This window comes from Crinia signifera, chromosome 2 (genome assembly GCF_055691185.1).
Source record: "Crinia signifera chromosome 2, ASM5569118v1, whole genome shotgun sequence".
Classification (NCBI taxonomy): Eukaryota; Metazoa; Chordata; class Amphibia; order Anura; family Myobatrachidae; genus Crinia; species Crinia signifera.
Window position 1 is genome coordinate 337,585,813 of NC_139218.1, and position 12,665 is coordinate 337,598,477.

The 12,665-nt window shown below is 44.9% G+C and overlaps 1 protein-coding gene across 6 annotated transcripts in view; it reads right to left on the reverse strand.

Moving 5' to 3' along the window:
- Positions 1-616: 616 nt before the first annotated feature.
- Positions 617-12,665, reverse strand: part of PDE1B (phosphodiesterase 1B) — a 307,280-nt gene continuing 295,231 nt past the window's right edge. For 4 of the 6 annotated variants that reach the window (XM_083169525.1, XM_083169528.1, XM_083169527.1 and 1 more), the window contains 3 exons: positions 12,406-12,542; positions 9,368-9,436; positions 617-2,764 (listed from right to left, as the gene is read on the reverse strand). In XM_083169525.1, the coding sequence (XP_083025651.1) occupies positions 2,745-2,764; positions 9,368-9,436; positions 12,406-12,542 (226 nt within the window). In that variant the 3' untranslated portion in view covers positions 617-2,744. Of the gene's footprint in view, positions 2,765-9,330; positions 9,437-12,405; positions 12,543-12,665 lie in introns of all 6 variants that reach the window. The other 2 variants (XM_083169526.1, XM_083169524.1) reach the window with 1 other exon arrangement.

Consider the following 12,665-nt stretch of genomic DNA (forward strand, 5'->3'; position numbering starts at 1 on the left):
CAGTATATCAAATATTTTATTAATACTGTGTGATCTGGATAGGCATTGTTCCATGGTATACACCATGCGACGGTGCGACCCAGTGATGCAATGTAATGATACACTGCATTCGCCTTACACACTGTGTGACGGTGCAATGTATTGCTACATGGTGCATGTAACAACATCGCATTGGCCGTGGTTGTCCCGTAGGACGTCCAATGGGATTATTTCATAACCGATGGCCAGGATCGACAGATTGGGTCAAACACTATATCATATGTATGATATATCGCTCTGATACATGTTGAAATGAAATATTGCATTATATATCTTATAGTGTGTACCCAGCTTAACGGTTATGCATTGTTACATCATATATCACAGACAGACAGCATGACACCAGTGAGTGGTGAGTGCATACATGGAGATGGATTGGGGGAAAACATTTCCTCTAATCAAACACAAAACAACAAAAGTGAAGTCTTAAAACAAAACATATTGAAATTCATGGGGAGGTCGGGGGTTGCAGAAACCCAGAGAGAACGCTGAATAGGTTTCCCTCAGCTTCTAGTTTTGGTTCTAGTATAACTTTTCTCCATGTCTCAGCACCTTTCCAGCAAAGACATAACGCCTACCCGATTTACAGTTTTATTATTTAAATCATTCTCTATGGAACAATGAATAAGTAATGTATTTCCAATTTCATCTAGCAAATCATATTGTTATCTGTTATATCTCTGCTGCTCTCCACACACTGTAAAACAGATTCTGGTGTCAAACCGGTCTAATGAATATGTCATGGGAATAATCTGGTATCATTGATAAACCGGCACATTGGAGACAGAAGGATAATGTTGATGTGATAGCTATTGAGGCATGTAATGCTATGGACTGGTATCATGTTGATGTACACATCGTAAAATAAATCTAATTGCTATCAATTAGCAATCTGTATCTTGATGCCGAAAAGTCTGCAAAACAGGTGTGACCAGACTACCTGAAAATCTTTAACCTGAGATGTGATGATTAAACACTAACTCAAACTATTAGCCAAAACCTTTTTGTCTTTTAGGTAAGAGGGAAGGACATGCAGGCACCAAGCGAGCCGGTGATGTCTGAACTACAGCAGATTCTGTAAATGAATGGAAAGATTTCTATGTCCTTATATAGGAACAAGGAAGGCTAATGAGTAGACAGTTGTTTCAGCTAGAGTATGTACAACACACTTCAAAACAAATCACAAAACAATACATCCAACACGGTCAGGACAGAACAGACAGGAGACTCATAAATGCTCCACAGGGGATGGAATACATACAATGGTCTGCAGGTGCTTGGCAAATAAAATCATTCTAGGAACTCTACGACGAGTGCAATGCTCTGCAGCCTTTCAGAAGTAAGGGCATGCATGGGATTGCCTAATTCTGGTGTCCTGCTCTGCCAATCTTACAGGAAGTAACAGGATTTTGTTTTGCACGTCACACTTAGCTGGAAATAATAGGAATACTAGTGTACATCTAATACACTGTGCTGGGTATTAATGTGTTAAGCAGCAATACGGAGTCAAAAAATCCAATACATAAGCATTCTTCTAATTAATCTACAGTATATAGTAACATGCTTTGGTCCCTTTGAATTTCTAGATTACAATAAAGTGAAAGGGGTGATTTGATGATTTCATTGTATATAAACTGGTTCCATCATAAAAATGGTCAGACTCTGGTCTTTTAGGGGTGTGGCTAAGGTGTGGACACACCCTGTTGTACTATTGGATTACAGTAAGGGGTAGGGCCGCACTACCATGGCACGGCCTCCTTTGCAGATATGGGCCCTTGGACAGGCCTTGGCCTGAATAGTGTGTACCTACCCACACATCCGACTGTTGGTGCTCCTGGTATCCAACCAGTTCCATACTTTCCATGGGGCTAAACTCTTCTGTACCCCATGTGCTCAGTTCTCAGAACCAGTGACTCTCAAACCACCCACAGACAGGGCACAGTTTTCTTATTGCCAGATTTCCTTGTCAGCATAATGGTGGCAACACGTTTATTTTAGCCCAATAGTAACCCCTGGGCACTGGTTTGAGGACCACTGTTCTGAAAGAGTCCTGAATTCTAGTATCTATCTATATGTAACCTTTTTTGGTGGTTTGTTCATAGTTTCATAATATTGCATTTTATTAGTTACAAAATGGTATATAATCCCTGGCCCGCTTCTTTGGACCTTCTTGAGATGAGATGAAGGGACATAGTTCCATACTTGTTTCTTCATGTCACTGTGCATATGTGAAGTGTTTTTTTGCATCACTCTGGAAAAATTTTAACTAAATCATGCAGAGACTTGAAAGACTTGTGAGAGGCAATATATATATATATATATATCTATATATATAAAATGTAGGTGATTGTACATTGCTGACTGTGTGTACAGCAAAATAAAAGAGTGTTCCAATCTGAAAGACACACAAAAGAAAAATTCGGCTGTTTGACAGGGCAAAGGCAGTTCTGTATGGTAGTATCTAAACGATCCACAAAAAAAGAGAGATAGACCCACAAAGCAGAGACAGGTAGACAGAGAGAAAAGAGCTGTGCAATGATCTGTGGGTCGTCAGCACAGTGTCACAGACGGAGGGATTTCTGGGTTCGTCAAGTTCCCTGAATGCCAGATGTTCTGTGCGTGCCAAGTGAACTGCGGCTTCAGATCCAATCTCTTTATTCCCTGTGTCCTAGTCCTTCTGTACTGCCGGGAGGAGATCTGGATCTCTATGCGGATGGAGAAGTGCCTGGTAAAGAAAAGGTTGTACATCAGAAAGGGAACGGTGGCATGTAGCCATGTAAAGGGAGCTGACACAGTGCAGTTTGCTTGTATAAGGAAACCTATCTATACCACACCGAAGGGGGTATACATATGTATAATAATATATAGAGGTTTTATACTGTCACTGTTTAAAAGACTAAAAGTAATATAATTTTCTTATATTAAAGAGTTACTAGTAACATTCCCAAGTAAATAAAGACTGTATGTATGAAATAAGGAGCTAATACTATTAGTATTAGTTAACAGTTTCTTATATGGCGCACAAATATTCTGCAGCGCTTTACAGAGACTATTTGAACATTCACATCAGTCCCTGCCTAAATTGAGCTTACAACCTATTCTCCCTACCACATATACACACATTCATTGTAGGGTTCATTTTGGTGGGAGCCAATTAACCTACCAGTATATTTTTGGATTGTGGGAGGAAACCGGAGTTCCCGGAGGAAACCCACGCAATACAAATCCCGCACAGTTATAGCCATGGTGGGCATTGAACCCATGACCTCAGTGCTGTGAGGCAGTAATGCTAACCATTACACCATCCGTGCTGCCCACTTATCGTGCCAGATTGTCATGATCGTGCCTTATCACGCAGTGCCTAGGATAGAGCCAATTTTTCACGATCCCAGGCACTGCGAGTCACCAGATACACCAATCTGGGAATCCCTGCCACGTGACACCTTTACTGGATACCAGAGCATGTGCGTTAATTTCAACACGGTCACTGCCACCAACCAAAAGAACAAAGTTTAGGGTATTATCCAAGGCAAACTTATGGTTTTTCCTGCACACAAATTATTCATATTTTGGTAACACTTCTTGAGAGAGCTGGGTTGGATAACAACAGAAACCAGAACGACTATTAAGATACTATGGAGATTTGTATTCCTGGTGACAGCTGACTTCCTGCCTGTATTGTGTGAAATAATGGAAGTAATACAAATAACATAAATTGTGTTGTTAGAAATAAATTGTTAACTAATTACGCACACTAGGGGAGCAATATCTTGATGTACAAGGTTTAAAAAAAAAAAAAAGAAATAGTTTTAAAGTTTAGTGTGTGGTTTTCTTTTGCCGTTTATCCATGGCAAACTACAGGTCTCAGAGGACAAACAGGCTCTGGTAGCCATGTGTATGCTGTAGCCTCCAGTACTACAAGTGTAAGTATGCCCAGCTACTTAATGGCAGCCTGCACATTCTGGAACCTGTACAGAACCAAGGAAAATGATTATTGAAACATTTAATGTAATGTATTTTCCCTGGTGCAGGGCGGTGGGTGACACTGACCTGTTCTCTAGGCCGCAAGTATATGCAGCAATGCAAACAGGTCTGAATCAGGACTAATATGTGTTTTTATTATTTATTTTATTTATTTACAGCCAATACAAGGTCTTACAGCCAGTACAAAGTCTTACAGCCAATGCAAGGTCTTACAGCCAATGCATGGTCTTACAGCCAATGCAATGTCTTAGAGCCAGTGCAAGATCTTACAGCCAATACAAAGTCTTACAGCCAATGCAAGGTCTTATAGCCAGTGCAAGGTCTTACAGCCAGTACAAGGTATTACAGCCAATGCAAGGTCTTACAGCCAATGCAAGGTCTTACAGCCAATGCAAGGTCTTACAACCAGTGCAAGATCTTACAGCCAATACAAAGTCTTACAGCCAATGCAAGGTCTTACAGCCAGTACAAGGTCTTACAGCCAGTGCAAGGTCTTACCGCCAGTGCAAGGTCTTACTGCCAGTGCAAGGTCTTACCGCCAGTGCAAGGTCTTACAGCCAGTGCAAGGTCTTACAGCCAGTGCAAGGTCTTACTGCCAGTGCAAGGTCTTACAGCCAGTGCAAGGTCTTACTGCCAGTGCAAGGTCTTACTGCCAGTGCAAGGTCTTACTGCCAGTGCAAGGTCTTACCACCAGTGCAAGGTCTTACCGCCAGTGCAAGGTCTTACCGCCAGTGCAAGGTCTTACAGCCAGTGCAAGGTCTTACAACCAGTACAAGGTCTTACAGCGATGCAAGGTCTTACAGCCAGTGCAAGGTCTTACAGCCAGTACAAAGTCTTACAGCCAGTACAAAGTCTTACAGCCAGTACAAAGTCTTACAGCCAATGCAAGGTCCTACAGCCAGTACAAAGTCTTACAGCCAGTACAAGGTCTTACAGCCAATAGAAAGTCTTACAGCCAATAGAAAGTCTTACAGCCAATAGAAGGTCTTACAGCCAATAGAAGGTCTTACCGCCAGTGCAAGGTCTTACAGCCAGTGCAAGGTCTTACAGCCAGTGCAAGGTCTTACAGCCAGTGCAAGGTCTTACAGCCAGTGCAAGGTCTTACAGCTTATACAATGTCTTACAGTGATGCAAGGTCTTACAGCCAATACAAAGTCTTACAGCCAATACAAAGTCTTACAGCCAATAGATAGGTCTTACCGCCAGTGCAAGGTCTCACAGCCAGTGCAAGGTCTCGCAACCAGTACAAAGTCTTACAACCAGTACAAAGTCTTACAGCCAATGCATGGTCTTACAGCCAGTACATGGTCTTACAGCCAGTACAAGGTCTTACAGCCAGTACAAGGTCTTACAGCCAATACAAAGTCTTACAGCCAATGCAAAGTCTTACAGCCAATGCAAGGTCTTACAGTCAATATAAAGTCTTACAGCCAATAGAAAGTCTTACAGCCAATGCAAGGTTTTACAGCCAAAGCATGGTCTTACAGCCAATAGAAAGTCTTACAGCCAATAGAAAGTCTTACAGCCAATGCAAGGTCTTACAGCCAATGCAAGGTCTTACAGCCAATGCAAGGTCTTACAGCCAATGCATTGTCTTACAGTCAATGCAAGGTCTTACAGCCAATGCAAGGTCTTACAGCCAGTCCAAGGTCTTACAGCCAGTCCAAGGTCTTAAAATCAATGTAAGGCCTGTGGGACCACCGTCATCTGAGTAACCTTCAGGTTACTTTGGAATGCCACCTCAGATCATATTCTGTGGTAAGAACTCTGCTTTGGCAGAGGCTAGCCTTGACACTTCTACAAAACAGGGCAACATCAGACCCAATCACCACCCCCAAACTCCCTCAACTTAGGAGGCAATGCATGCAAAGTTGCAGGACACATTCTGTCCATGTAGCGAAAAGATCATGTGCATGCTGAGTTCCCTTACCATCTGCCTTGTACAGAAACCATCAGGTTTGCAAACTAGTCTGAATAAGGCCCTATGTGACTTTAAACCTGATTCAGAGATGTGCACTGATCACACAGCTGCTGCATTTTTGCAAGTGGTGGCTGTGTAAAGATATGTCAATGCTGCAGGAGACATTTTGTGTAAACAGACGCTTCCTGCTGGTTTCTGTGATCAGAAGACATCAGTCATCTGAATAACCCTTAGATGACGCAGATGAAATTGTGCAGCTAAATCCACTAAAGCCAGTAAAGCTGTGTACAAGGAGGCAGCAACTGGCTTCAGCACTCCCAGAAAAATGGCCGTCATGCCCCCAATTTCTGGAATGTGCCTGATTGTCATGCCCACAGTGGCAGGATGTCAATTATGCTATGGCATTTGGGGTACTACGAGCAATATAACAGATCTGCACCTGCACATGCCCGGATAAACAAACATCGGAGATGAACATAAACCATCTCTTAATTAGGCCCTTTTTACATAACTTGTGTATTTGTGAATGTTATGAATAGCTCCATAATGCAACAGCATCTGTGGGGATCCTCTTTTCATACATAAGCCAAAGAATAAATATTTAATTGATATAAAATAGTATATGAAAATGTGAAAGTATTTTATTGGGCTGCATCAAAACTAAAGCAAACTGCAAAAGTCAAAACATTTAGCATGCTGATAGCACACCCCTTACCCCAAACACGTATACACCAAGCACCACAGATCACTTCCATAGACACATAACTGCCTGAGACTTGCTACTACTATGCTTCTCTATTGTCATTTCTCCCCACTACAGCTCTTGCCTTACACCTCAACCCTCCTAGCCCCTGCTTTTACACACTGCTGACAATTTACAGCATGCCTTGGCCTTACTTGCATTAGGAGGCTCACTCTACATTTCATAATCTGCCATGCTATAAATTTGTGTGGCATTTTATTGCTAATGTACAGTATGCTGTGGTTTGGGCCTATGTGTGGGGTGTCGGATATAATCATGGCTTGGCTAAGGGATCCAGTGTCAGATTACTGAAGTTGAATCCCAACAGTAAGGACTGGGATTGGGTTTAGGGTTAGTTTGCGGGAGGGTAGCGTTAGGCTGTGGGTAAGGGTAGCTCTAATGTTTAGGCTGCAGAAGGGGAGTGTTAGGCCCCTTTCACACACACCGGCAGATGTTGGGCGGTAACACCCCGCACAACCAAGAGGCTGTGCCGTGTACGGAAGTTTACAATGGTCAGGATGACCACAGCCCGGCAGCTGTCCTTTCCAGTGGCGATAGCCATCTGCAACCAGGCGGCTGGGCCGTGACCGTCCCGTGTGAATGGACACAATCCTGTCCATTATTAACTACTGTGTGCGGCACCTTAGGGTTAGTCTGTGGGTAAGTGGGACAGTAAGGGAGTGGCGGGTTAGGAATAATATTAGGTTTAGAATACTTACAGGATCGAATGGCATCCTGACCATTGGGATTCCGCTGTTGAGATGCTGACCGTCGGTGTCCCAACCGATGCCATCCCATGGAATACCCTGGCTGCAGTGCCCATGCTTAAGTTTCATCATTAGTGGGGAGTTTGTATGTTTTGCGAGACATTGGGTGAGATTTATCAAACCTTCTAAAGAGAGAATTTGCCCAAAGGTGACCATAGCAACAAAGCAGCATCTATCATTTACAGCATGTGTCCTTTTGCATCTAGGCCACTGGCACAGAATTCCCCATCAGGCATAACATAGTAACATCCCCGCCAGTGACCACACACAGGAGCTCACATCTGGGATCCCATAGGACTGCATAGTGGTATGGTGAGTTATCCGAGTGCATGGCAATTCACTTGCTGCAATACCTAATTACGTACATCATGCTGCCGGCAAAGAGGACACATCTGTATCATTCTATTAAATGACAGGAAGTATCTGATTGGTTATTATAAGCAACTTCTCCACTTGTCCACTTAAGACGCCTTGATACATCTCCGTTATGCAAAGCACTATCAGAGAAAGTTGTCGGCTTTTAAAAGTGTAGAGATCTTCAGTAAGCTAAGTCCTTGGTAGCTAAAAGGAGAGAATGCAGGGTACTAGCTGTGCTATGAGATGGGGTTGTGGTATTCCAAGGTGGGAATGGGGTCATTCTGGTACTGCCAGGAGGGTGCTCATGGCATAACAAAGCGAATTGTGTATGATGTCAAAAAATAGGCATGTATGTGTTATGGGTAAAGAACAATGGCCAAAAGGGACCAGGCACTGTGCCAAAATAAGGAGGACAAGCTACACTTCCTTATGCCTGTCCAATGGAAACATCAGATTTATTACTTAAATACTACTGAGTATTTTGAATAGGGGATGCTGTCATTAGGTCTACAAGCCAACAGTCACCAGGCCAACGCATGGTACATTTGGTCGACATGGTCATAAGGTCGACAAGCAGCTTTAGGTCAACATGGAAAATGTCGACATGAGCTTTTCATATTTTAGAGTTAGAATATAATAGCATGCTGAGCGCAGCAAGGCACCGTGTCCAAAGCATGGCGTAAGGGTAGGCCGTACACTTGTATGGTGCCGATGTTGACCTAGTGCCAACGTACAATAGACACCAAAAAAAATTATAGAAAACCTCATGTCAACCTAATGACCATGTCGACCTAAGGCATTTCAACTTATTTCATGTGTCGACCTAGTGACTGTCGACCTATAGTGGTCGACTTAATGACATTCAACCTAAGTTCTGTCGACCCTATTCCCCATACCCCTTGAATACTACTGGAGAAAATTGTTATATAAATAACTTTATTATTCATTGTTAGTCGTGGGATATCATTGGTATATATCGCCTATTTAATGTAGCAACATACAGTGCAATCCTGCTGCCAACAGAGATCAGTTTGGTCGCACAATTAGGGCCCCCATACATTAGGCCGACTTGACAGACCCAATTCTCCTGCGAGCTTCCCTGCAGCTCCCCGGGAGGCTCACATACGATTTGGCACTTTATGTGCTATTTTTTACATGTGATAAATCGCATGCGATTTATCACATGTAAGCGGGGAGCTGCAGGGAGCAGTGGGGCGAGCGGCGGGTGAGGAGCTGCAGCGGGCGGGGTGGGCGGTGATCAGTGGGACGGGCATGCTGGGCAGCGGCAAGTATTAGAGTTTTTTTTTTTAAACGATCTGACCGTAAGGGGTGTAGAAGTGACAGGGACGGGCCGTGGGGAGCAATCAACTGAGCTTAATCTGGCCCTGGGAGTACATATAAAAGCTTGATTCAGTTAATGCTGAAACAGAAATTGGGCAGAAGAACAAGCACCGGGAAATACGAGGCCCAAAGTTACTAGCTATCCTGGATCCCGTCTCTTTCTCTCTCTGCTTCCCTACCTGGTCTCCATGGAAACTGTGCACTAGTCCAGGTTACCATTTTCCTCTGTGCTATGTTCTTCCTCGCAGGGTGAAAGTTCATCCACAGATGTCTGGTTCGTGATTCCTGAAATAGAGAATCAACATAATTAGTGATATGGTTTGCTCTCGGTAAATAATATTGGTTACTTGTGTAGTTTCACGGCGGCAGACTACGATACATTTTCAGCATAGGCTAAGCTACAACAGTTGCCTAGCGTAGTCAGCGTAGTGACTCCGCGGCAGCCCTGCGTAGTCAGCGTAGTGTCCCCGTCAGGCAGCTAGTCACCGTACTGTCCCCGGGAGCTGCAGCTCTGTCCCCGGGATCCCTGTGTGCCTCACACAGCGCCGGTAACCGCTAGATCCCCTGCGCTGGCGGACGCCGGTGGAGAGGGGATCATGCGGGAGCGTCTCAGACGCATATGCGTCTCAGTAAGGATGGCGGCAGGGTACGACAACCCTGCGGACAGGGTAAGGGGTTCGGTAGCGGGGGGGTGCTGTGCGCAAGTGCGTCTCATGCACAATAAGGAAAGCATTTGCCAGTGCTCCATGTTACATACTGGCAAATGCCTCGATTTCAAACCCCACTATCCATGCCAGCCCGAAGCGTGGCGAGCGTAGTCCTCCCGGCTTGTTCATACCCCCACTATCCACATCGGCATGGAGTTGATTTTATAAAGCGTGGCAAGCGCAGCGAGCCCCGAGAGGGGACGCGGATTACTTGACGTATATTCCGCGTCCCCTCGCGGGGCTCGATGGCTGTATAGACTGTATAATATAATCTAGCAGAACTTAATGCAGAAAGCAGAATTTAAAAAACAATAAGTATAACTAATTTAAGGTGCAAGTTTCCCTGTGTGAAAAAAAGTGTAATCACTATTCCTTGGTCTTGGTCAAGGTTAATTGTCCTTGTAACCAGAAAAATAACATGTACAGTAATTGGAAACACTGACATTTTAAGACATCTAGTGGCATGAAAATGTAATGCAGGTAGTACTGGACTCATTGCAATATTGTTCTATCCAGAGGCAGCATATGGAATATAAAACAAATCACCCAACATTAGAAGACACATGTAGGCTGCCTACTGCATCCAACCACAATTAGGACAGATTGGCCTGTTTAGTTTAAGCAGCAGATGAGAAAAGTGTCAGTGCGAGCATTAAGTATTGCTGTATGGCAGCAATCTATAATGCAGTTGTGCCCAGATTTATTAATTTGTGGATACAAGAGGTTTCTACCCCTCGCTAGCAGCCTAATGGGTACTTGTGTATTTTGGCGGCGCCCATCGCATCGCATACCATAACACATACGATGGTATGCGATGCGACGTGATATCGTACGATTATTGAATTGGCATTATTGAATTGGCATTGAAATTGTATGCCATTGTACATGGCATACAATGCCATACGATGCGATGCGATGCGATTAAACATTGTATAAGCACCCTAATGGGTGCTTATACAATGTTAAGCACCCAAATGGGTGCTTACAATGTTAAATGCACCCCCACGCCACCACCCCACTATAAACGTGAACCCGAAGCGTGGCGAGCGCAGCGAGCCCGCGATGGGCGGCGGTACGCGTCCTACGACCTTTTCATACCCCCACTATCCACGTCGGCGTGGAGTTGAGAATAGAATAGTGTGGCGAGCGCAGCGAGCCACCGAGCCCGAAGCGTGGCGAGCGGACGCGGATACCTGTGAAGCCCGCGAAGGGACGTGTTTACCTGTGAAGGCATCCGCGTCCCCTCGCGGGGCACGCTGCGCTCGCCACGCTTCGGGCTCGGTGGCTCGCTGCGCTCGCCACACTATTCTATTCTCAACTCCACGCCGACGTGGATAGTGGGGGTATGAAAAGGTCGTAGGACGCGTACCGCCGCCCCTCGCGGGCTCGCTGTGCTCGCCACGCTTCCGGTTCACGTTTATAGTAGGGGGGTGGCGTGGGGGTGCATTTAACATTGTAAGCACCCATTTGGGTGCTCAAAAGCACCCTTTAGGGTGCTTATACGATTTTTGGTCGTATAGGGGGTCAAAATCGCGTCGCATCGTATGCCATCGGGTGCATGGCATGCGATGCAATGCGATCTGATCGTCGTACGACGGACATCGGGGGCGCCGCCAAAATACACAAGTACCGCCTAATGATGCCAGGAAAGGGTTCATGCAAAATGTCCTTTTGGAGTAAGAAAAGTATACTGTATATACTTATTATTATTATTATTATAATTATTGATAATAATGTGCATGCATTTGGCTCAGTGGGGATGACCTCTTTGACTTTGTTCCTCATTGCCAGCTCTAGATAACACAGGGTTGCTGACTTTTGTAGTCTCCTTTCTGTAGCACTTCGAGGTGGGGGCTTGAGCGTGATGTCATTAAGTCCCATCCACAGGATGGAAAATAACCTGATTTGCCAATCTCCGTGGAGGGGGCGGGGCTAAAATAACGTGATTATGACACTTTAGCCCCGTCCCCTCCTCAGAGATCGGCAGATCGTGTTATTTAACTGCCGCGGTCAGGGGGAGAGCGCCGCGATCAGGGGGCAGAGCGGTCCACCCGAATACGGGAGGGTTGCCCACCTTTCCGGGGGGGCGGGAGGGGGACCCGATTTTCAGGACCCTCCTAGCCATTCCGGGAGGGTAGGCAACCCTGAGATAATGCAGTCTCAAGGCAGCAATACCTAGTGGCAGAGAGCAGTGACTTATCCGCGGTAACCCTGCTGTTAACTAGAATGAAGAATGATAAAAACCCTTCTCTGCCAGAAAGAGTTATCTCCTCTTGATACATAGGGGAGAATTTACTAAGATGGGAGTTCAATTTCAGATGGGATGTTGCTATTGGCAGCCAAACAGAATCTACTTCTTAATTATTTAGCACATTCTAGAAGATAATAGTTAGAATCTGATTGGTTGCCCATAGCAACATCCCATCTGAAATAGAACTCCCATCTTAGTAAATTTCCCCATAGACTCCCTACAGTTGGTATGCAATGAGCGGTCTGTGATTCATATTACATTGCTGCCTTTATATCACACATTTACAGATTCCTCACCACTTGCTGCTCTCTCTTTCCACTTCTGCTTGTTCTCCTGGATGTATTTGGTCCACGTTGTCCGAAAGCTGTTCAGGTCAGCATTGATGTCTCCGAGCTCAGATTGTTCATCGATTGATGGCTGTCTCCACTGAGAGCTGCAGAGAGCAAAATGGAAAGATTTAAAGAACAATGCCATACGAAACCATTGGCAATTATCTCTCCAAGCATGATTGGTTAAATGGTTAGCATTGCTGCATCACAGTACTGGGGTCTTGGGT